Source organism: Amblyomma mixtum, chromosome 9 (genome assembly GCF_055824585.1).
Source record: "Amblyomma mixtum isolate Tamu chromosome 9, ASM5582458v1, whole genome shotgun sequence".
NCBI lineage: Eukaryota > Metazoa > Arthropoda > Arachnida > Ixodida > Ixodidae > Amblyomma > Amblyomma mixtum.
In genome coordinates, this window is record NC_143020.1 from 28,431,774 (window position 1) to 28,453,745 (window position 21,972).

Here is a 21,972-nt window from a genome sequence, read left to right on the forward strand (position 1 = left end):
CTCGTGACGTGATCACGGCGGGGGGGGGGGGGGGGGGGCCTCCTCATTTTACTATTTTTTACTTTTTATGGCTAGGGTTCAAGGCTGTCGCCGCACGCTCCCTCCGCAGTTTTTTTCTTTTGTTACTTCATGCGAGTTTGTAGGCATGAGCCAGAACAGAAGGCGCTGCGGAAAGCGTTGTGCAGACGACGCGACGTGTGTGTGTTTCCTCGTCTTGTGTCCTTGTGTAGCATGCGCTGTTGAAAAAATTATTATGAATAACCAACTAGCCCGTGAGCTCACCCTGCGACGCCAAGGCTACGCCCAACCTTCTCCCGTCAGTCAGAACGATGCACCAATGGAGTGCCTTTAGCAAAAGTAACCCCCCATGACGTCAACGGGGTTCAGAGTAGTGGGCCGGGCCCGTTTTTGTTGAAGGAAAGAACGAGCGGGCTTTGATTTGAATTTTCGCAGCTTTTCGGGGCGCGCATGGCTCTAGTATTTTGCAGAGGTTATCTTCGATGCCTCATCTATGCAGTGGGCTTGTTTTTCAAAAATGTCCGGACCCTGGGCAGTGGCCCTTTAAAAGGCCGTCAAGAAAGGCTAGGTAAGGCTGCACGTAGAGGAAGTGATGACCGATCAGAACCTTTGTCAGCTGCCTTCTGGAGAATCCGTACAGGTATTCTAAGGAAAAGCGAATATTTAGGAAATCCAGTGCGTCAGCACAAAATTCCCTCACGACTTTGCACATAAAAGACAGATGAGCATGTAGTCACCTAATAAGCACAGCTGCCAGGAAGCGGTGGTCTTCGGTTTCGAAAAATAAAAATCATAAAACAGGTTAGTGGACAAAAACTGCACGAAAGGCACACCATACTGTAGCAAGGTAGCATGAAATTCTGTGCACACATGGGCTCCCTTTGAAAGCGCCCCAGAAAAGTCACGAAAGTTCTATTTAAAGAATTTACGGTCCTCCTCTTGCAATGCACCAATTGCAATATTATCATAACGCAACGTCGCATCGAAGACGTCATAAGTTTGTGTCCGTACAGACGCGTAGTGCCCCCAACCAATGCAAGCCTGCTTTTTTATCATATTCTTTTCATCAGAGCAAGAGACAGAGACGACATCAGCATAGGCCAAAATCTTAATTTTACACTGTACTAGCGACAAGCCACGATAAGCTGTGTTTTTGAAGAAACTGAGCTATAGGTGGTCGAGATATATAATGCGAGTTACAAAGGTGATGTAGAGCAGGTGATGGAAATAAAATATTTTTGGTAAACTCTCCAGATGTATGCTGCAGGTGTGCCAGAGTGGGGGGGGGGGGGGGGGGGGGGGGGTGACTGGCAAGTTGCTTTTGAGGGGACAGAAAGATGTCTTGGCTGTATATACATGCAAATACAAGGCAACTTCCGCTCATAGTGGCCGCATGCAGCGGTCCTGACGGCGCCCGCTTAAGCATTTTGCGCTTGATAAATTCCCGATTGACACGAGCTTCAAGAGAGACCTATTACTCGCCTGACGGGGTCTCCGAAACTGCTGAAGCTGAAAGGTTTTTTAGATGAAAAATCCATCAGCTTTTCTTTCTATGTATTTCATCAGAGTCTAGTGTACATAGCCGGTGTACACTAATTGTGAACTCATTTGATTTCGCGGCTCTTGCGTAAATTTAAATTTTTTCGCCGCGGACAGCAAAACATCTCGCATTGAGCAAATTTTGCAGTGCTGTTTTATATGCTGATATGACAAAGAAAAGTAAACAGCAAAACGAGGTTGAATAAAAGCCTACGTTGAGAATTTTTTATAGTCTGAACCCGTTTGAACCCGTTTGAACAGGTTTGACGCTATCCGGAGCAGTTCGAACCGGAACGGAATGTCTCTCCGGAGCCAAACCCGGAACTGAACCCGAAAGGTGTAAACCCGAACCTGAACCGAACCCGAAAAAATTCTGGTTCGACACCCTGGTCAAAACAAAAGAATCAGAATGTAAAGTGAGGAACAATATTGTAGCATACGGAAAGATGAGAGGTCTACAACAAAGGTGCCTCAACAAATGGCTTTCACATGGCCTTTCTGTTTGAAGTAAGTAGCACAAAATAATACCAGATAATACTGATATTAGTTAGTTATATTGATTTTAATGGCGCAAAAGCAACTGAGGCTATGATGCGCCAAACACAAGGTTAAAGTTTTTGTTAAAGGTGAAGCTCTCTATACTTACAGTTTGTTTAAAATGCTGGCTTCCTTGAGAAACCTAAAAATACATGAGATGTCAACCAGTGGTCGATCGCCTAAAAGTAACATGGGGTGTAATGGGATGGTTTCCCTGTAAAATGTTGTGAAATATTTCTTTCTTAGTTCTTCTAGTTTTATACATGAAATTAAAATGTGGTTCACTGTGAGTTCAGCACCACACATTTCACAGAGAGGTTTGTTTTGTTTGGTTAGTAGAAAGTTGTGCGTGAGGTGGGTGTGTCCAATGCGGAGCAGACATAAAATAACTTCAGCAAAACATTCTTGATGCCTACATGATTGCCATTCCCCTAAAATGGGCTTCACAGAATGTAATTTGTTGTTTACGTGCTCTTCCCATGCAGCCTGCCACTTATTTCTGAGTTTACTGTAGATAAACTTTAAGCAATCCCTGTGTGGTATGCTCACTTGTTTTATTTGACCATTTGACCAGATAATACTAGTTTAGTTTAGTTTATGGGGTTTAACGTCCCAAAGCGACTAAGGCTATGAGGGACGCCGTAGTGGAGGGCTCCGGAAATTTCGACCACCTGGGGTTCTTTAACGTGCACTGACATCGCACAGTACACGGGCCTATAAAATTTCTCCTCCAAAGAAATTCTAGCCGCCGCGGCCGGGATCAAACCCGCGTCTTTCGGGCCAGCAGCCGAGCACCATAGCCACTGAGCCACCGCGGTGGCTGACCAGATAATACTGACATGAATATAAGTATGAACAAAGTCCTACCGCGCTGTCACTGCATCGACCGCGTTGTTTAGACGCCGTGTCGTAAAAACAAAAATTCTCCCAGCTGTTCAACCAAGTGGTGAGTCAGCCTGCCACACATCGATGAAAATTCTCAATGACATTTACATGAGTTGTTGCCTTAGGTGGAGCCGTCGGAAAACTGCACGAGTTCGACGTTGCTTCAAAGTGCGTCAGCGATACCAAGGAAAGTAGCAACAGTTCCCTTTTATGTGCAGTGGCAAAGCCAAGCTTTTCGTGCACCCAAACTGGTATTACAGCATCTTCGGTGCTTTGAATGTTCAGGGAGCTTGCCGAACCTTCACAGAACGAAACGAAGGCCTTTGCAATGGCTTGAAGTCGCAGTTCGTTCTATTGCATTTCATCAGGACAATGCGTTGAATCCATGTTCGATGTGCAAGTGCACCGCCTCCAGCAAGAAGTTTCTTACAGCTCGGCCGCTGCTCTGATTAGTGTTAATCGGTATTTGTGGCTCAGACTTCTATTTACTGGCCAATGCGGCCTTCTTTGTTTGTTTTTTTTCCCATTTCCCCGAAGTTTGGGCCAACCTGCATATCGCATCAACCAATACGCAAGTAAATATGGCACAGTGTGCTGTTGTCTCCGCGTAATATTGAATTTTAATGGATGATTATAACGAGTGAGGAGACTTTTCATTTCTATTCTTGGTAAAATAAACTCCCGTTACATTCGAGAAAAGACGGTATTTGCTGCTCAGCCCGAATTACCTTAGACCCCATAAATAGGTCAGCCCTGTGTATAGATTCACACCCAGTTTAAGATGAGCATTTTTGTAATAATAAAAAAAAAGTCAACTTATACAGCAAAACCTTGCTAATTCGGACTTGAAGGGACTGGAAAAAATGGCTGAATTATCCAAAGATCTGAACTAATAAATGGCTCCCCAAAACTGCCACAAAACCGTTCACATCATAGTAAATTTATTTACCAAAAGCAAAGGCGGTGCTGCATGGCAACGGCGATTTCTCTCTGTAGACGCATTACTGCGTGCACACTCTCGGGGTTATTAACAGAGGCCTCCGTGAAATCCTATACGGTACGATGCGATAGCAGTGGAGTCTCCTCACAAGCAGTGGTATGGAATGTGAAGAGGTGCCATTAGAGAAACGGCGAACAGTGTGCCGTTTCATGTTAAAAAAAAAAAGAACGGAAGAATCACATGGACGCAACCGAGAGGAACATGCCGGCGCTTGAACGGCGAGATGCCTTTTGGTGAGAAAATGAGAAGACCACCGACACACCGATCAGCATCCAAAACTTCGCAAAACTACACTCAGCTGGCTGGTAGACGCGTGGCTGGGTTGCCATCATCCTGGTCTGTAGCTAAGCTCGGCAAAGGAAAACCGAAACTATGCGCCGGGGCCCTCCGAATGCCATCACACCAGCCGTTGCCTGCCATGGCCATCTCTGACAATAATTGACACGACTTGGGATATTAGCATGATTGCTCGTTCATACAGCAACACGGTCTTCGCTCGGGAGCGTGTCCGAATTAAAGAGCATCTGACGCTACAAAATTACATGAGCATTGGTTGAGACTATATAAGCAGTCCGAATTATCTGAATTTCCACATTAACGGTGGTCAAACTAATAAGATTTCAGCATATTAAGACGGCAATATAATGTGACAAATAGGACCGGAATCAAAAGGGCTAGGCACAGGCCGTAAGCAGAGAAGCAGAGTCCCAGCTGCAAGAGCAAGTGAGTCCCTCACTTCGTCCTCTGAGCGCCGCCCAGGGACACCTGGCGGCAATATGCTAAGTAATAATGCTCCAAATTGTGACAGCGAGACAATGAATTCCATGTGGAAACTGAAGCACGACGCAAAAGTAAAAGCAGGAGAACCAGTACCTGTTCAGTACAGCTTCTTTTTTTCGGTGGCTCTGACTCCGGCTCCGACTCCTGCACTGAGGTGTCCTCTGGCCTTGGGCTCCCTTGTGGCGACCAAGCTGCTTGTGGTTCTGGAGTTGCTTCTCGCTGCAAGCAGGGCTCTGGATCCGGGCTTGACTCTGGCTCATACTTGGAGGGGCGACAGTCTGCCACTTGCAAAGTGTCCACCAAGTGTGCTGGCTCCGAATCCATCCTGCTATCTCTCCCAGCGTGCTCTGCTACGATAAGTGCAGAACACATGACATAATCAACATATGGACAATCTATAAACTTTACTACTGGATTTTCACAAGGATTAAGAAGCCCATCATCACTTTCGTTACCCCACTGCCTCTTTCTTTCTATTTCATCATTATCATCAGTCTGACTAAGTCCACTGCAGGGCAAACGCCTCTCCCATGTCTCGCTCCAATTAATCCTGTCCTTTGCCAGTTGCGGCCGATGTATCCCCCAAACTTCTTAATCTCATCCGCCCACTTAATTTTCTGCCACCCCCTGCTACGCTTGGCTTCACTTCGAATGCACTCCATTACCCTTAAGGACGACGGCTCATGGGAAGGCACCAGACCTATAGCGGTCCCTCATAGCCTGAGTTGCATTGAGACGTTAAACCCCAATAAAATCGGATAGAATTCAAGAATTAAGCGGCTTTTCCCCATTCAAAGGACGCCCTCCCAGCCAATGGCGTCGGCAGCTTCTCATGCAGGGAGAAATGCAACAATGCAGGTAGGGGACTATCCCCTTTCGCCTACCACTCCATGCGTTGTCGCACTAGCAGGGTCATGAGAATCGGTAGACGCCATTGGCTGGAGGGAGGTCATTTGAGAGGGAAAAGCCACATAGCTCTCGAGTTACATTCAACTGTTGCAAGGCACAGTACTGTGAAAGCTACTTTTTCATGCATGTGCAACTTTTGTTTTCGAAAGGTGTGCCACTAGGCATAAATTTAGAGGGGGTATGGGGATAAGAGGTGAATAGTTCACAGAGTGGCTTGGAACAAAAAAACAGGAAGGTCCTGTTCGTGCTTGACAACCACACGGCACACCACGTACTGCCTTTTCCGAGGGCGGTGACCACGCTCTTCTGCCACCCAACAGATGAGCCAGGCCTACCACTTCACATCGGCATAATTCGAGCGCTCGAGATGCCTCTTCGAGGCCATGTCACTAGTGCAAACTAACAGCAATTGACGACCAGGTGCCGACGTCCGAGTTCGGATAGCTCTAGTCCCCACTGCGGAATAAATTCGCGTGGATGGAAAAGAATGTACAATGATCAAAATTGCTTCTGCGAGACAGATTTTATAATACCATTAACAATGGAGGGCGCCATCGAACACCCACAATATCAGACGCATGTAGATTTGTGGCAATGAGACGTCGATGCGCTGCTAGACCGACCTGATGTTGCCTTCGTTGGTGCCAGCGGAGAGAGAGAGAGATACAGAGAGGGGGAAAGGCAGGGATGTTAAAGTGGCAGCGATGATGCTGACATTAAAGAGCCAATCACTGACGAAAATATTAGCACGCTCTAACTACAAGCCCTGTCCGAATTCCAGGGAAATGACGAAGGCGATGACGTGGAGGCCGACCTACCACTAGCTGCCGTGGAGGTTTACGCCGTGACTAGTCCCTAAAGCAGCTTGTAGGTAGCAGGGCTATCGGCAAGGGGCATGCGACTGTTTCGGAGAAATTTGGAAAGTGCCATAATAAGGTCTAATTTAATTAACAGATGCACATAAGGAAGTTACACAGTCTAAATTTGTATTCTTGTTGCTGATCAAATCCTGCTTCCGTGGTGTCGGTTCAGATAATTTACAAGGGCAACACAAAATTTTTGATAATGCAAACATCCCCCACACGTTGATACCTGCTCCCTGCTTCGGTAACAAAATTTGGAGGCTCGGATTAGGTTAATCGCAAGAATTTTACAAAACAACGCATTGTTTTGTTTTCGATCACTAATTCAGCTACCCAACGCATACAAGGGTTTTTCTACTAATGTTTGTGACATCCCCGCTGCCTCACATGAAGCATCGTCCCTGATCATCAGTGTTGTAGGCGTTACCCAAAAAAAATTAACTAAATACGTTACTCGTTACGCTAAGAAAAAAACGCGTTACCGCCCTACATTACCTACAAAAAAAGGTAACGTGTTACCGTTGCCGAAAAAAAGTATCGCATGTTACTTTGCCGTTACTCCATGGCCATAAATTTTAATCAGTACGTCTTCGCTGTAACTGTAACCTATAACTCGTCTTCTCTGCAAGGCCTGTTTTCCAACCAAAAGATCTCAAACCCAGACGACACGCTCATATTCTTCAAGCGAACGGTAACTCCGGATGGTGGCACTCTGCTTGCAACAGAGTCTAGGCAGGAAAAGGAGGGAGGCCGTCCTTAGTCACAGTGCTGTGGGAAGTGCGTTGTTCCTTGTTCTGGCTAGGGGAAGGGGGGGAGGGGGTGAGGTATGACTATGACAGAAGAAAGTTGGAGCGACAGTGTTGTTCAGCTGAAAATTTTTAAAAGTTTAGTGTGAGGTAACTCACTACTGCCAGCACAGGAATTAACAAAGGCCCATTTCCTTTTTTCCTCTCATTCGGTGCTACAGCCGATTGACTGCAATCCCCTTTTCTGTGCTGTACCATTGTACTCTTTCGGCGGCTCTCTTGGGGCCATCACGAAGTAAAGTGGCGACATTTCTGAGTTTACTCAGAAGAGGGAACTGCTTCCACAAAGAATGCGAGAGTGTCGCCTGGGAACGAGACCTTTTGGCTGGAAAACATGGTAACGGAGAAACTGACTTACAGATTTCTGCAAATGCTCCATTGGTGGCTCGGCAAGCGTCCACTCTTTAGAGAGTTGTGTGTGTGAGTGGTTTGGGGGTGAAGACAAGTGTGTGAATGCGTGTTGGTGCTTTTTGTTTTTTAGTTGAGTGCGTTGACAAGGGCAGGTGTTTTCTGGCGTGCATGAAGAGTTGCCGAGAGCACCCGTAGGTTTTGTTTATTTTAAACATCAGTTTCGGTGTTTTTTTCTGAAAAAGAGGCCGAGGGGGGACAATTGAAATAAAAAGTAACTAGTAACGTGACAACTCACGTTACCAGAAAATTTTAACGGAAGTATGTTACCCGTTACAGGTCTGAAAAGGTAACGAGTACGTTACTAAGTTACCGAAAAAAGTAATGCGTTACCGGTAACGCCATTACTTGTAACGCGGTCAGTAACGCGTTACCGACAACACTGCTGATCATGGACTGTGTTTCGGTTTCATTTTACTGTTTTAAAAAGGCATAACTAGAAGAATAAGAATGGGGTGGAGCGCATATAGCAAGTTATCACAGATCATGAACGGCAGCTTACCAATATCCCTCAAGAGAAAAGTATACAACAGGTGTATCCTACCGGTACTCACCTATGGGGCAGAAACGTGGAGGCTAACAAAGAGGGTTCAGCTTAATTCAAGGACAACGCAGCGAGCTATGGAAAGGAAAATGATACGTGTAACGTTAAGAGATCGGAAGCGGGCGGAGTGGGTGAGGGAATAAACGCGTGTTAATGATATCCTAGCTGAATCAAGAGGAAGAAGTGGGCTTGGGCAGGACATGTAATGCGAAGGCAAGATAACCGCTGGCCCTTAAGGGTAACGGAGTGGATTCCAAGAGAAGGCAAGCGTAGCAGGGGGCGGCAGAAAATTAGGCGGGCGGATGAGATTAAGAAATTTGCGGGAATATGGGGGACGCGGCTGGCTAAGGACACGGTAAGTTGGAGAGACATGGGAGAGGCCTTTGGCCTGCAGTGGGCGTAGTCAGGCTGATGATGATGATTTTGAAAAATGGTTTTTTTGCAGCACAGAGAGGGGATGTGATGTGACTATCAACTCAAAACATTCGAAAAAGCCCTGGAGTTTCCTCATTGGGGGGGGGGGGGATGTATGTATAAAAATAAAGCATGTTGAACTTTTTTTTTTTACCCAAAATGTCCAAAAAATAAATGCTTCAAATAAGGCTATCCTCCCTCCCCGCCCAAAGTTTTTATAAGTAGTGGTTGGACATTTCGTTTCCAACCGAAATAAACCGATACAAGTAAACTGCTATTCGGTTTCAACCGAAAAAGGTCGGTTGAAACCGAATAGCAGTTTACATTTATCGGTTTATTTCGGTTGAAACTGAGGTCCATAATCTTGGCATGCAAGGCACAGATGCAACAATGATAATGTCGGATAAGGAGCACACTTGTGCAATTTGAGGTTTTGCTCTGCTAGTTTACACGTCTCTGACGACTGGGAAGCACCAACTCCTCGCCGCCTGCAAGCTAAGCACCGTTTGTTCACTATCACCATCTGTTTAGAGCAGTTAGTCGGTTAGGTAGGTTGAACGACTGCATGCGACTGACATGAAACAGTGCATGGGTGTCACGAAAAGGTATGTTATGGCAACCGTGACAATTAGGCGGCAGTTACACCACTGCCATCAACACGCAGACCACACGATGCCCCACGCATGCGCTCAGCCCAGTGTGACAACCAAACATTAACAAGCCAACCTAGTTCTTAGAAGTGCACTTCAACTTGCATTTTTGACTGGTGGCTGTCTCATTTGACTTGAGTTACTCTTTTATTGAGGACAGCAATTGCTTCAACAAGCCCAGCTCCAAGTAATAACATCTGCATACTAATTACCGGTAAATAAGTTGTTCATGACAACAAAAACACAGAGACAGACTTCAATTAGCCTTTCTGAACACATAGGATTGCCGCATTAAATCATTAAAAAAAATCAAAATTTCATTCATCAAACAATCAAAATATAGCATTGTGTCTTTCTGACCATTTCCTGATGCCGTTTAGCTGTTTCAGTTTCCTGGAAAATTCAGTTCGTTACCTCACCTGTTCATTTGCAAGGGTCACTTTAGATTGTTAGCAGCTTAGCCTATTAGATATGCAGACCGAAACTAAATCTGGTAACTTACCAAGCATCGCCAGGTCAGGGGACGATGTCTGGACTGGGCAGCCCCAGTTCACTGAGCTGATTTCAGGTTGAAAGGTGTTGTTGATGGTCTCCTTGGCTGAAATCAAAGAAGCCAACCATTGTAAGCAAAATGAAAGCAAACAGGAGCCATCGCGAAGCACTGCAGCAGTGGCAAAAGAAAGCAAATAAAAAAAAACAGACATGCAAAAACAAAACAACATATGCCAAAATTCTTCCTTCAGAACTCAACTTGGATATTCTTCTCTATCACACGGGGCCCCTACGGCGTACCATTAAAAGCCAGAATTAAAATAGAAAGATAGCTTTTTACCAAACTTTGTTTACTGGGCTCCCCTTATGAACTAATAAAGTCAGATCAGTAGCTTCCATTATCGTCATCGCAGCCACCATGCCGGCAAACCAGGCACATGGCTGAAACCTAACCCATTTCTATAATCCTCTTATCGCCCCCTGCTATGTGTGATGTCTGTAACAATGTGCAAGGCTAACATACCATTACTAGAAGAACAAATACACAGCTTCAATTCCTTTACCCAACTGCAATAAGTAAAAAGTCAACAGCCGAACCCTCACCTTCTCAGACTCACCAAGAACAAGACATGCAATAGCTCATTTCTTCACACAAGCTAACATGGTCAGATAACCCTTTTTTCCTTCACACACTCAAGTGGAATTCTTAGCCATGATGCTAAATAATGATTAAGTTTACAGTATTTTTTTCTTGTCCCTTTTTCGTGTTTGTATTTGTGTGCCCCTCTTTAAGACCCCCAGACTGTACTAAGTAATAAATACGTGTCTATTGAACAACCAACTCTTAAAATAAAAAAAATTGATGAATGAGGGAAATGAGAACATTAATCTGGCAATCAAATATTGCAAAAGGATGTTTACTAGTAACTAACATCATCACAGCTGCTTCCACTAGCTTATCATAGTATTTCTGAATACTTTAAAACAACTGCTTCGAAACAGCAGTGAAGACCACAAATAAGAAAGAGCTCCTAATTAAAGAAGTCTGTGCAATACGAACCTAATCCGCAACAAGGCAGAAATTTCAGCATGCAAAGATTCGTCGCAAATAACACACTAAAGTTTTCACTCAGGCCAGAGAATGTGGGAAATATCTCTCAAAATGCTACACGAGGCTAACAGCAGCACCACAGTTCACCTATACCACACTTCAAAACTAATAGCTGATACGAGAGCTTTCTTGACGGATTTTATACCGCACAACAAAGTACTTAAATTCCTTCCCCAAATCAACATCAAACCATCCCCCGGGTTTTGCTGAAGAAAAAGAAAGCAGGGAACCACAATTTTAAGGCGAAAGCCTTTAATGCCTCATCGTTGTCGACAGGAGGTTGTCAGCAGAGGTGCCACGCTTTTGGGTTGGTCGAAATGGTTATGACGTCACAGTGCGTGGATTCGAAGTAATGAGGTCACTCACGGATGCCTGACGCCCCCTTTTGGAGCACACGACAACTAATAAAAAATAGTTGTCGTCCGCTCCGACAGGGGGCGTAAGGCGTACGTGGGTGACCACATTACATACCTCATTACTGCGAACAGAGCCACGGATGCAACCGACCTCGTCGAAGCAGAGAGAGAGAGAGTCGTGCTAAAGAAGCAGTCAGAGTCGGCAGTCAAAGTGTGTAGTTCTAATGTGTAGTCAAAGGGTGTAGTCCCCCCCCCACTGTAATGCCACGGCGCTGTGGGTTCCTTACTAAATAAATAAATAAATAAAAAGCACTAGTACAGCACTAACAGTCTCGCAGTCAATGCCAAACAGTGCGCCAGGAAAGGCTTTTTTTGCCTTGCAGCACTTTAGAGAGAAAAAGTGCCCCCTGAATTTTTTCTGCTGTTATTCAGTACAAGTTTACAAGTTGACGTTCAGAGTGTTTGACTCGGAAGGACTAGGTATAATAGTTAATGCGGAACATCCAGCAAGCTCCACTTTTGCTGACTGGATTGTGCTAAGGAACTCAGGGGCTGTGTTGAAGAGCATGACTGACAACTGACAACCGTGCTGCATGGGCATGCCGACATGACATTTGAGCCAAATGACAACAGAGGCTCGGAGTGGCATTCGAACTAAACAGTCTCCTGAGGTGCTCATGAAATTTCCAAAGGCAGTTCATAGTGTCAACATTCATTCATTAGACTACAGAAGCACTGCAACTGTCAGGTATTTTCTAATTTAAGAACCTTTGAAGCATACAGCACGAAATGGCAAGGAATAATAAAACATTACTACAAATATATTTTAGCTTTCCTTTTTCCTTACAAAGCATGAGTCAGTGGTTGAAAGTCTTAAAGATGTAGGCTTGACACTCAATGTCCATTTTTTTTTTTTGCATCATCTGACTGCATTTTTTTTTACTGCCCTCATACTAGTGTGCATTTGTTCGTTTTCCATGTTTTTAATTTCTGCTGTTTTATGAACATAAATGATAGTAAAAGAGACACTCAGTTTACTTAAAGGATAACTGCTAATATTGCAGCTGAACTTCAAACTGAACTAGAAGTCAACGAGGTTAAAGATGGCACCATAATTATTAAAAAAAAAAGCTGCTGCATTCAGTGTGTGTGTGTGCATGTAATTACTAATTACACACAACATTAACCCCAAATTCCTGTTTCACAAATGATCATGCAACAATGATATGCACGGGGATACCTGCACTCAGGTTTAGAAGGTCCCCCATGTCTTTCAGTGCTTCATTGACCCAAATGACAGTTCAACCAAATGCTATTGGGAAGCTAAATTAAATGACATGAGCCACTGAAGGCATTTGCCATGTAGCAAGGATGTTGAACAGGCAAAGAACAACCACGAACTTTCTCCAACATATGCAAAAAAAATTCAATATTTAAAGGTGTGGTAAAAATTAACGACAGCTCACGATAAGAGGTAAGCTAACGGAAGAAGTGAGGAAGTTCATTTATCTAAGCCATGAAGTGACAGCAGAAATGCATCCCGACAAAAGAAAAGAACTTTGGCAGGAAAACAACTTGGAAGGAAATTGTGACCTGAAGTCACTTCTGTTTATAGTATTTTCCAGTGCATAAGCCATGGTTCCTTCGTAATTTTTTGAGAGTGCGTCTTATGAGATGGTGCAACTTATATACGACAAAAATTGACTTGCCACCACAAGCCTTTTCTTTTGCCATGCCCAATAACCGTGTTTGAAGAAAAGAAAAATTGGTGTTTAAAAAAATGAAAAAAGGTTGAGGTAATTTTAAAGACTTTTTAAATGTTATCTTACGGGCAGAACATAACAGGGAGATTTAGCATACCGAAGATGTAATAGAGTAGACGTACACAGGCTGGTTGTACATATGCCGCCGCGGTGGCTCAGTGGTTATGGTGCTCGGCTGCTGACCCGAAAGGCGCAGGTTCGATCCCGGCCGCGGCGGTTGAATTTCTTTGGAGGAGAAATTCAAGAGGTCCGTGTACTGTGCGATGTCAGTGCACGTTAAAGAACCCCAGGTGGTCGAAATTTCCGGAGCCCTCCACTACGGCGTCTCTCATAGCCTCAGTCGCTTTGGGACGTTAAACCCCATAAACCAACCACCCAACTGGTTGTACATATGAGGTACGCACGCATGGTGCCAAGCTCATGACCGGATAGAGCCGCTGAGCGTGTGCAAAAGGCGTACGCAAAACCGGTATACATTTCCGGTATCCTAAATCTCTCTAATGTCATCACAGTCAGACTGCAGCAAGGTTATTCCATGCAAAACGCCCCAGATCGCAAAAGCGACCACCGCCGATTCTTTAAAAAAAATATTTTGTGCTGACGTGAGCGCTCTGCAGTTTCAGCAAAGAAGCAAAAGTTGGTTGAAGCTGCACAAACTGCACAACATACCTGCTGAACATACTGCACAAAAAAATGCACAAGCCCGATGTTCCATTCCGCTGCATTGTTACAGAGAGAGCAACATGGCAGTATGAGGTGTCAAGTTTCTTACAGAAAAACCTTAGTTCACTAACAATTGTTGATCCGTTTCTTGTGTCTAATTCCCTGGCTGTTGTTGACTATTTGAAGTGTCATAATCCGGGATTGTGCAGTATGTTCAGCATAGATGTTCAGGACTTATTTTATTCACTTCCGCACAATAGCCTGCTAGAATATGTTAGAAAGTGTATAAAAGACGATAATGATGAAAGTGATTTCATTTCGAAATGCGGGATCTCTGTGGGTGCCTTTTTGGAGCTTTTGTCTTTTTATCTTAAGTCACCTTTATTGAATGGGAAGGGAAGTTGTATACTCAAAAACAAGGGGGCATGTATTGGTTCAAAAGTGGCTCCTGTACTAAGTAACATCTTTCTCAGTTATGTAGATCAGGCTATTAAAAGTAATTTGGGCGTCAGTATAAAACGCATCGTTAGATATGTGGATGATTATCTTTTTGTCGAACATCATGACTTCAATAGGCAGGTCGATGAGGTGTTAAAGATTTTCGACGCAAGCGGACACGGACTAACTTTCACCTTTGAAAAACCTCACGACAACGAGCTGCAGTTTTTAGATATAAGATTGGCAACAAAGCAAGATCACGTGTGCTGGTCCTTCCTTCAGAGATCAGAGAAGCCTTTGCTCCGTTTTCGTTCAGCGCATTCCAAGGTTGTTAAATGTGGCACAGCAGTTTCTTGCTTAGGTGCTGCCATAGCCAAATCATGCGCGCATGCTATCAGTACAAGTTTTAATCAGCAGGTTCAGAGGCTTCTTTAAGAAGTGCGGGCTTTCCAGATGATGTTTTATTACTTGCTTGGAGTAAGATAATTAAAAGGGTCAAAAGGCATGAACCACAGGAACTTTCAAAAAAGGAAAAAAAAGAAATTCATTGTTCTACCGTACATTCACCAAATGTCACACCGTTTGAAGCAAGTAGGCAGCAGATATGGCATTGACGTTCTTTTTTTGGCACCAAACAAGCTCGGCAAACAATGCGCCATTGTAGATAGAAGGGCCAGGGAAGAGGAAAAGAAACGAAGAAAAACAAAAAAAGGTTGCCAGATTAGGCATGACCTGAGGTTTGTCCCTTGTGCTGAAGGGGTTGTGTATCAAGTGCTGTTCACGTGCAGGAAGACCTATATATGTCAAACAGGAAGGCGCTTGAACACTCGCTTAAGAGACCACAACACTTCTTTAAAGGGGGCTCCGTCGTCAAACTTGGCCTTGCATTACAGGAACTGTTCCAAGATCTTGTACAAGCACAAAGATAAACTAACACGGGAAATCAGTGAAGCCTTTCATATCCAAAAAAACAGTGACTCTTGCGTGAGCATCCCCTCTGTAACAGTTCATGACTATGAACTAAAGTATCTTGATCCAGGTGATTGATGTATCATTGTAGCTTTTGGTGTTGCCAAGCGCTCTTGGTTGTCGATGGAGTATACATTGTGTGTTGTTTCTAATAAAACTTTCAGTTGATAGTCAGCGCCGGTCCTGTTGTCCTCTTTTCTATGTCCTTCGCCCTAGCGCTGTTTTTTCCAAGCAACATGTACCAACTAGCTCAACTGTCCATTTTATTGATGACTATCATTCTCAATATGAACTGCTTCGCACAAGATGTGACAGCACACATTCACTTCGTAGAAAGCCACAGTGCACATCAATGCCACAAAGATAGGCAGCGACTCGTACTAACGCGCTCAATATAGTTTGCAACACATCCGATGGGAACAAATTGAGGTTTCCACTTTATGGTAAATCAATACCCCATGTCGAAGAGCGCCCGACTTGCACAAATATTCAACGTCCCTTGTTGTTATTATCGAGAGCTAATTCCAAAACTTTATATCACCAATGGGCTTGCACTGCTTCGAGAACTGAGCTCATATCGCATCTTCTGCGTTGCAGTTTATTTGGAACATGATAGTATGTGTTCTGCACCGAAGATACAGATCGACAGTATCTATCAAAGAGGTCACTTGGGGATTTCAAAATTTTTTTCTCACCTCAAACAAAATTTCCTAGAATCAAAATTTCTATTTTACAAGCAGTGAAAGTGGCCAGTATTTTGAGCCATCTTACATATTTTTTTCTGGATGGTCATGATCTTTAATTTAGGTCTGAAGCTCGGAAAAAGGTCATTGTAAGTGTAATTAACTTTCTTAAAAAAGTACTCTTTCACAATTTTGCATTGCATGCTACAGAAACATATAAAAATAGGAAAGAATTACTGTGACTGAAACTTTAATGCAAAAAATTTCCTGAAATGCTACTTTTTTCCTTTTTATTGAACCAAGAAAACACTGAAAGTTCTCGCAAGGCTTCATTAATGCAGTCAGATGAAAGAACAACGCAAGTGAAGTTTCTAAGATAAAATTCGTCATTTTACTCTTCTCCAAGTTTGATTTAAAAAGTTTTAACTCTCCAATTAACTTTTGCTTCTTCGTGGAAACCTCGAATAGTGCTCACGTGAGTAAAATTTTTTTTTTTTCGAGAAAAATACTTCATTGAAACTCCCTTCACATAATTGCCAACTATTCCAATTTTTTTTCTGAAGAATCGGCGGTGGCAGCGGTCGCTTTTTTGATGCGGAATGTTCCGCGTGGAATGACCCAAAAGGGACCGAACCGCGCGGCATGGTTACATTCACGATAGCCAGTCAAGCCATATTCTAGAAAGTTTCGATTTCGGAGTCTCGTCCTTTTGGCCCTCTATGCATTGGGCATTGTTCTCGCTCAACATGACACCCTCTACAAGCGATGGGGCTACGATACACAATTCAAGCTGCATGCCTTTGAATATGTGCTGGAGAATGGGTGAATGATTGGCATAACGTTAAGAGATCGCAAGCGGGCACAGTGGACGTGGGAGCAAATGTGGGTTAATGACATCCTGGTCGAAATCAAGAGGAAGAGATGAGCTTGGGCAGGGCATGTAATGCGAAGGCAAGATAACCACGGTTCCTTAAGGGTAACGGAGTGGATTCCAAGAGAAGGCAAGCGTATAGCAGGGGGCGGCAGAAAGTTAGGTGGGCAGATGGGATTAAGAAGCTTGCGGGGGTACGGTGGCCGCAACTGGCAAAGGACAGGGTTAATTAGAGAGACATCGGATAGGCCTTTGCCCTGCAGTGGGCATAGTCAGGTTGATGATGATGATTTGGAACCAAGCAACAGGAAAACCATTCAACAAGAGTGAAAAAATTATCCAGGACTGGCATAAAGCCGCAAGAATGCTCCGATGAGCGGCGATCAACTGGATTGATATGGAGGAAAGGCGACAACGTGCTTCTTTCACTCGCCAGTCTATTTCAGAAATTCAATGTCTTTCACTCCCCAATGTATGCCAATTCTATTCTACTCCAGCTGAACAACTACAGCATAATGTCACATTCATTGATCGCGGCAAGTCCTCATAACAGTACCAGTGCAGTGGTTAAGCAATGCACTACTACACTGGGAGGTGCCTGCCGAGACCTATGTTGCTCTTTGCAAGCAACGCAAGAAGGAATAGCTCCCGCAAGCTTCATTTTAGTGCGAAAGCACTGATCCGGAGGTTCAGAGCCTAGCGTTTCGTCTAGTGTATGTCTGTGCAGCAGGCTGGCCTAGTAGTGTGAGCGCTCCGCCCCGCGGCAGTCCCCACTCATCGCCATCTTCTACGTAGCAAAAATCAGTGCTTTCGCATCGATTTGAATGTAGTAAACATTCTCTGCAGGTTTTTGCAGACTGTTCTTCAAGAAGGTGTATACACTGCACATACGCCGGTTGTTGTACGGGTCATTTTCTTCTTAGCCATTTTCATTTTCGCTCGGTCATTCTTTGTCTGGCGTCTCTCTCTCTCCCCTATAAGGAGAAAGGGTGAGGGGGATGATTCACAGGTGGCAGGTGGAGGGAGAGAAATCCACCTAAACACAACCCAGCAGGTGAAGGTTTCACACAGGTAACGGTGACACTGCCATCACCACTGGACAGTTTTCACCTTTATGCTCCTCCAAATGCTACCCATTAAAATGCAGCCCGCAGAAAGTGGCAAACTGGACAGAGCCTGAGAATCGTAAGCACGTGGCTGCTGCCGCAAACACTTTTGTTGCAATCTAATGAAGGGATCCTCAGTGCATTCTATAGCGCTTACCGAATGAAGAGGTGTGTCTCATACACCGATACGACTTATATCGGTGTCGCTGACAATCTTCATGCTCATTTGTCGTCATGATAACACTTGCCCCCATGAATATTGTACCCACCACTTATGTAATGCCCCTCACCGAGCCTTTAAAGAAAATAAGTGAAATGAAATGTGATATGTTTTTTTGAAAAATGCCATTTTACAGGGAGGTGGAATTTTCAGAATGGAACAACAGCTCTGAAAAGAATGAGGCATTGCCCTTGGCTCCAAAGCACTGGTGTCACCTTCGTCCCAGTTACTGCTCTGGCAAAGAGGAGGAGCCATACTGACTGCTCGAAGCAAAGAGAGGATTATAACACAGTTTTGGGCTGTTGACGCGAACAACTTCACAACCACAACAGCACACGTCCAAAAAAGGAGTTGCCAGCTCATTAGCGCAGTTGACAGGAGAGGTGTGCCCTTCGACGTGGAAAACGCCATGGCACTAGGTAGAAAACATGGAGGTGGCTGTAACACAGCGTAACTGAGGAGCCATCGAGAAAGACAGCAGCAGGCTTGTCTTAGGCACTCTGAACTTTGCAGAGGCTGTGGGCGCACAAGAATGGAGGGTAATGTCAGTATGGAAGGCAGTATGAAAGTAATCCTGGCGAAAATCTTTCCCAGCCCAAATGGTTTATGGAACAATTTCCAGTTGGTTCCAGTTGGAACCAACTGGGTCCCAGTTGGTTCCAACTGGAACCAGCTGGGAATTGTTCCATAAACCAGTTGAGGTGGGAAAGATTTTCACCTGGGAATGTCAATGAAAATGTAACAAATTATGTACAGTTGTAAGAACGTTTTCTTTATATGTTACCAACCCTTATGTAATACCCCAGACATGGGGCCTTTAAGGAAATAAAATGAAATGAAATATTTGGAGCCAGCATGGGAAGACTGTGTCAAGAAGACAAAAAGGCTTAAAAGAGAAAGGTTGGTGAGAAACCAATCACTCCTTCAGCAGTGATCAGGGTTGCTACTGCTCAGACATTTCCTTGGCAATAGGTTCAAATTCTCACTGACCTTGATTAAAGCTGTCAGAGGCAATATGGCAAGAATGCCATAAGAGTTTGAAAAAAGTGTTTAGTGAGCCCAGTGCTGAATTGACAGCATGCGATGCGAGGATCACGGTGGAAGAGTCTGTTTCTTCCACCGTGGCCAGGATTAAGACCCTGTCGTGCACTCTGCCATGCATATGCAACATACACTGCAGTACCATTTGAACAATCACCTTCCAATCATGTGAGGCCATGCAACCATTGAACAACGGCCTTTCAAACATGTTGCAACATATTTTGTATATACGAGATGAGCGTTTACATTCTCCGTCTTCTCTGCACATATTTACTGCAAAGAACAGACAGCCGGTTCTGTGCCATAACAACAGAGTAGATTATTGTAAAAGGGACATGCAGGCTGCGATGGTTTAACGGCTGGCATGGATACGGAATTTAGAAATTTGATGGAGCACGGGTAACCAATCTCAGTGAAGGAAAGGGGTACTTGAAGACCAGTCTCCTTTACATTGCAGCAGATACAACCTGATTAGTTCTGAAATGCCAACTGAGATGCATACTTTGCACTAACTGTTACTAAACCTTAAAAACCTTTGCACATACTGTTAAACTACAAACAACATTGGTAAAAGGATACCTAGACTATACATGTTGATTTATGTTATTCTTCCGTTGCTGTTCCCTTATATTTATGTTTTATAAAATATGAAGCTGTTCACTTCATATTTTCAGATTACTCAAAAGCGTTTTAGCACTAAAAAAACGTGCCGAACAGAAAGATTTGTTGCATCGCCGTAAACTTGCTCGCTTCACACTTTTCCATAAGCTTTATCACCACCCATCTCTTCACAGATTTGCTTCAGTAAAGTTACACACGTAAATTGTCAGTCATCGTCTTACGATTTATTCCCCATAATATCATTAAATTGAATAGTTTGCCATCAGTCATAGCCACAGAAACTGACAGTAAAAAATTCCAAGAGCTTCTTTGCTGTGACGGAAATGTATAAAAATGTACTGTTTTTGTTTGTGTTCATTTTTCCTTTCTGTGTCATGCCTTATATTTTAATTAATGTTGTTTTCGTTACACTTCATGCTAATATGTATTGCATTTATTAATATGATTGTATCCCCCCCCATGAAACAGCCTCCGCTGGAGGGCCTTTATGGGTAACGTGAATAAATAAATAAATAATCATGTGAATGAGAAGTTTTGTTATTACAGCATTTTTGATGGCTATATACATTCTTGTAGTTCGTGTTTGTGGAATGTATTTATGCAGTTAGTGTAAGTGGAACGACGTTAACTTGCTCGAAAAGATACACTACCAAGTGCCAGGTGTTGTGTGTAAAGAATTAACATCCATCGCTTGCGCGAACGTGAAATGAAAAGCAGCAAGCTGATCAGTGGGGGCTCAACATTCTTCACTTCACAGTACAACAAACACTTGGGCATACAAAACACTGGTGTCAAAGGACACCGGCGTTCCATTCTTGAGTCAACTGCTTTGTTGCGCTATGAAACCATGTGCTCAAACCAACTTACCCAATCCATGCTTCTGCTGAATATTCAAGCTTCCAACTAACAGTTCCCTGCTTTTGAGCATTTTTCAGTTTAAGGGAACATTTATATCGCCATTCTTTTGAGCGTTCAGGCAGCACTGTTTAATTTTAACATAAAATTTGTTTTCCCCCTTTGTTCTGCACAAATCCACAACTCCAAAATGAGAAGCTGCATTGTTGCTGCCCAGCATCACTAAAACTGTACTTCTCGCAGGAAGCGAAATAAAGCGCTCACCTTATGCACATTAGAGGATATAAAATAGTGAATCCAATCCAACTCCGCGACTCCGCATAGATACGAGACTCCACGAACTAAGTGCTGCGCACAGACATTACGAATAAGAAAGAAAAAGGCCGGATGTCGATACTGAACTTAAAATGTGGGACTTAACAAGAATAAACATGAGCCTGCAGAACACGACCGTCATGACTGCATGCCAACGTCGTAGAAACGGGGACTTACCGACTAAGCGCTTGTGAGAGACCGGCGAGTGACCGCAGTAGCAACACCATCCGCACTGCAGCGGGGCCACTTGGACGCTCCGCGATTCCAGGGATGACGGCCGTGTGAATCCATCACACTCGCAACCATCCGTCGTGCACTGTCCGCGCGACACGCCGCGCACATCGACATTGGTGAACATTGCTGTCCCCGAGACACAAGCGGCAGCTCAAGACCACGCCGTTTTTGCGCGCGAAAAAAATCGGCCGGGTTGTCGGCGCGCACCGGATCGATTCGCGCCAATGTGGTACCGATACCTGCCTTTGCGAACGAAGCACACTTCGCTAGAGAGCGACAGCGCTTCTAATGCAGCCAAAGTGGCGGGCAAAAGTTGAACTGGCCGCCACAAAGAAACGCACGTGCACGCACAACCGCGCTGGCACTTCCTCGCTTGTTGCTGGGGGACGAGCCAACGTGCGAGACGCCGCGGCCACTTCCTATCAAAACATGAGCCCTATCGCCCTCTCCCTCCCTACACTTCAACCACCGCCACGGCGATCACCACTCTTTCTCTAGTACGCATAGGTGGCGCTACATTCTTATTATGATGTTTTAGCGATGAGCATACAAGTGAATCACGGTTTGATACACAGTGCTATTCACTGTAAAATAACAGTTGGTTATATTAACTCTATGAAAGTAACCTTTTATTTTTTAAATAAGTGAATACATTCGTTCCTTTGCATCTACTTGGCACACAAGTGAATGAGCACGGTTTGTTGCACGGTGCTATTCTTACATCGTGGTTTGTTGCTGTAAAATAATAGATAATTATATTATTTCAGAAAAATTCTCGTACACTGAACTGAACAGTTTTGCTAAACTTGCTTGGTTTAGCTTGGTTTCAGGGCTAGGTGTCGTCCATAACTCGCTTGGCTTTTCTCAGCATATCGCGGTAC

At 44.2% G+C, this 21,972-nt stretch overlaps 1 protein-coding gene across 5 annotated transcripts in view; it reads right to left on the bottom strand.

Moving 5' to 3' along the window:
• The window catches only part of LOC149328607 (uncharacterized), a 126,694-nt gene extending 105,154 nt beyond the window's left edge, over positions 1 to 21,540 (bottom strand). For 3 of the 5 annotated variants that reach the window (XR_016285869.1, XM_089562291.1, XM_089562292.1), the window contains exons 1-3: positions 21,035 to 21,540; positions 9,856 to 9,951; positions 4,853 to 5,109 (exon numbers count right to left, since the gene is read on the bottom strand). Coding sequence is in view for 2 of the 5 variants with exons in the window: in XM_089562291.1 (XP_089418417.1) it covers positions 4,853 to 5,109; positions 9,856 to 9,951; positions 21,035 to 21,215 (534 nt within the window). In the remaining 3 variants the exon portion in view is untranslated. The remainder of the gene's footprint in view (positions 1 to 4,852; positions 5,110 to 9,855; positions 9,952 to 21,034) is intronic. The other 2 variants (XR_016285872.1, XR_016285870.1) reach the window with 2 other exon arrangements.
• Between the last annotated feature and the right edge of the window lie 432 nt (positions 21,541 to 21,972).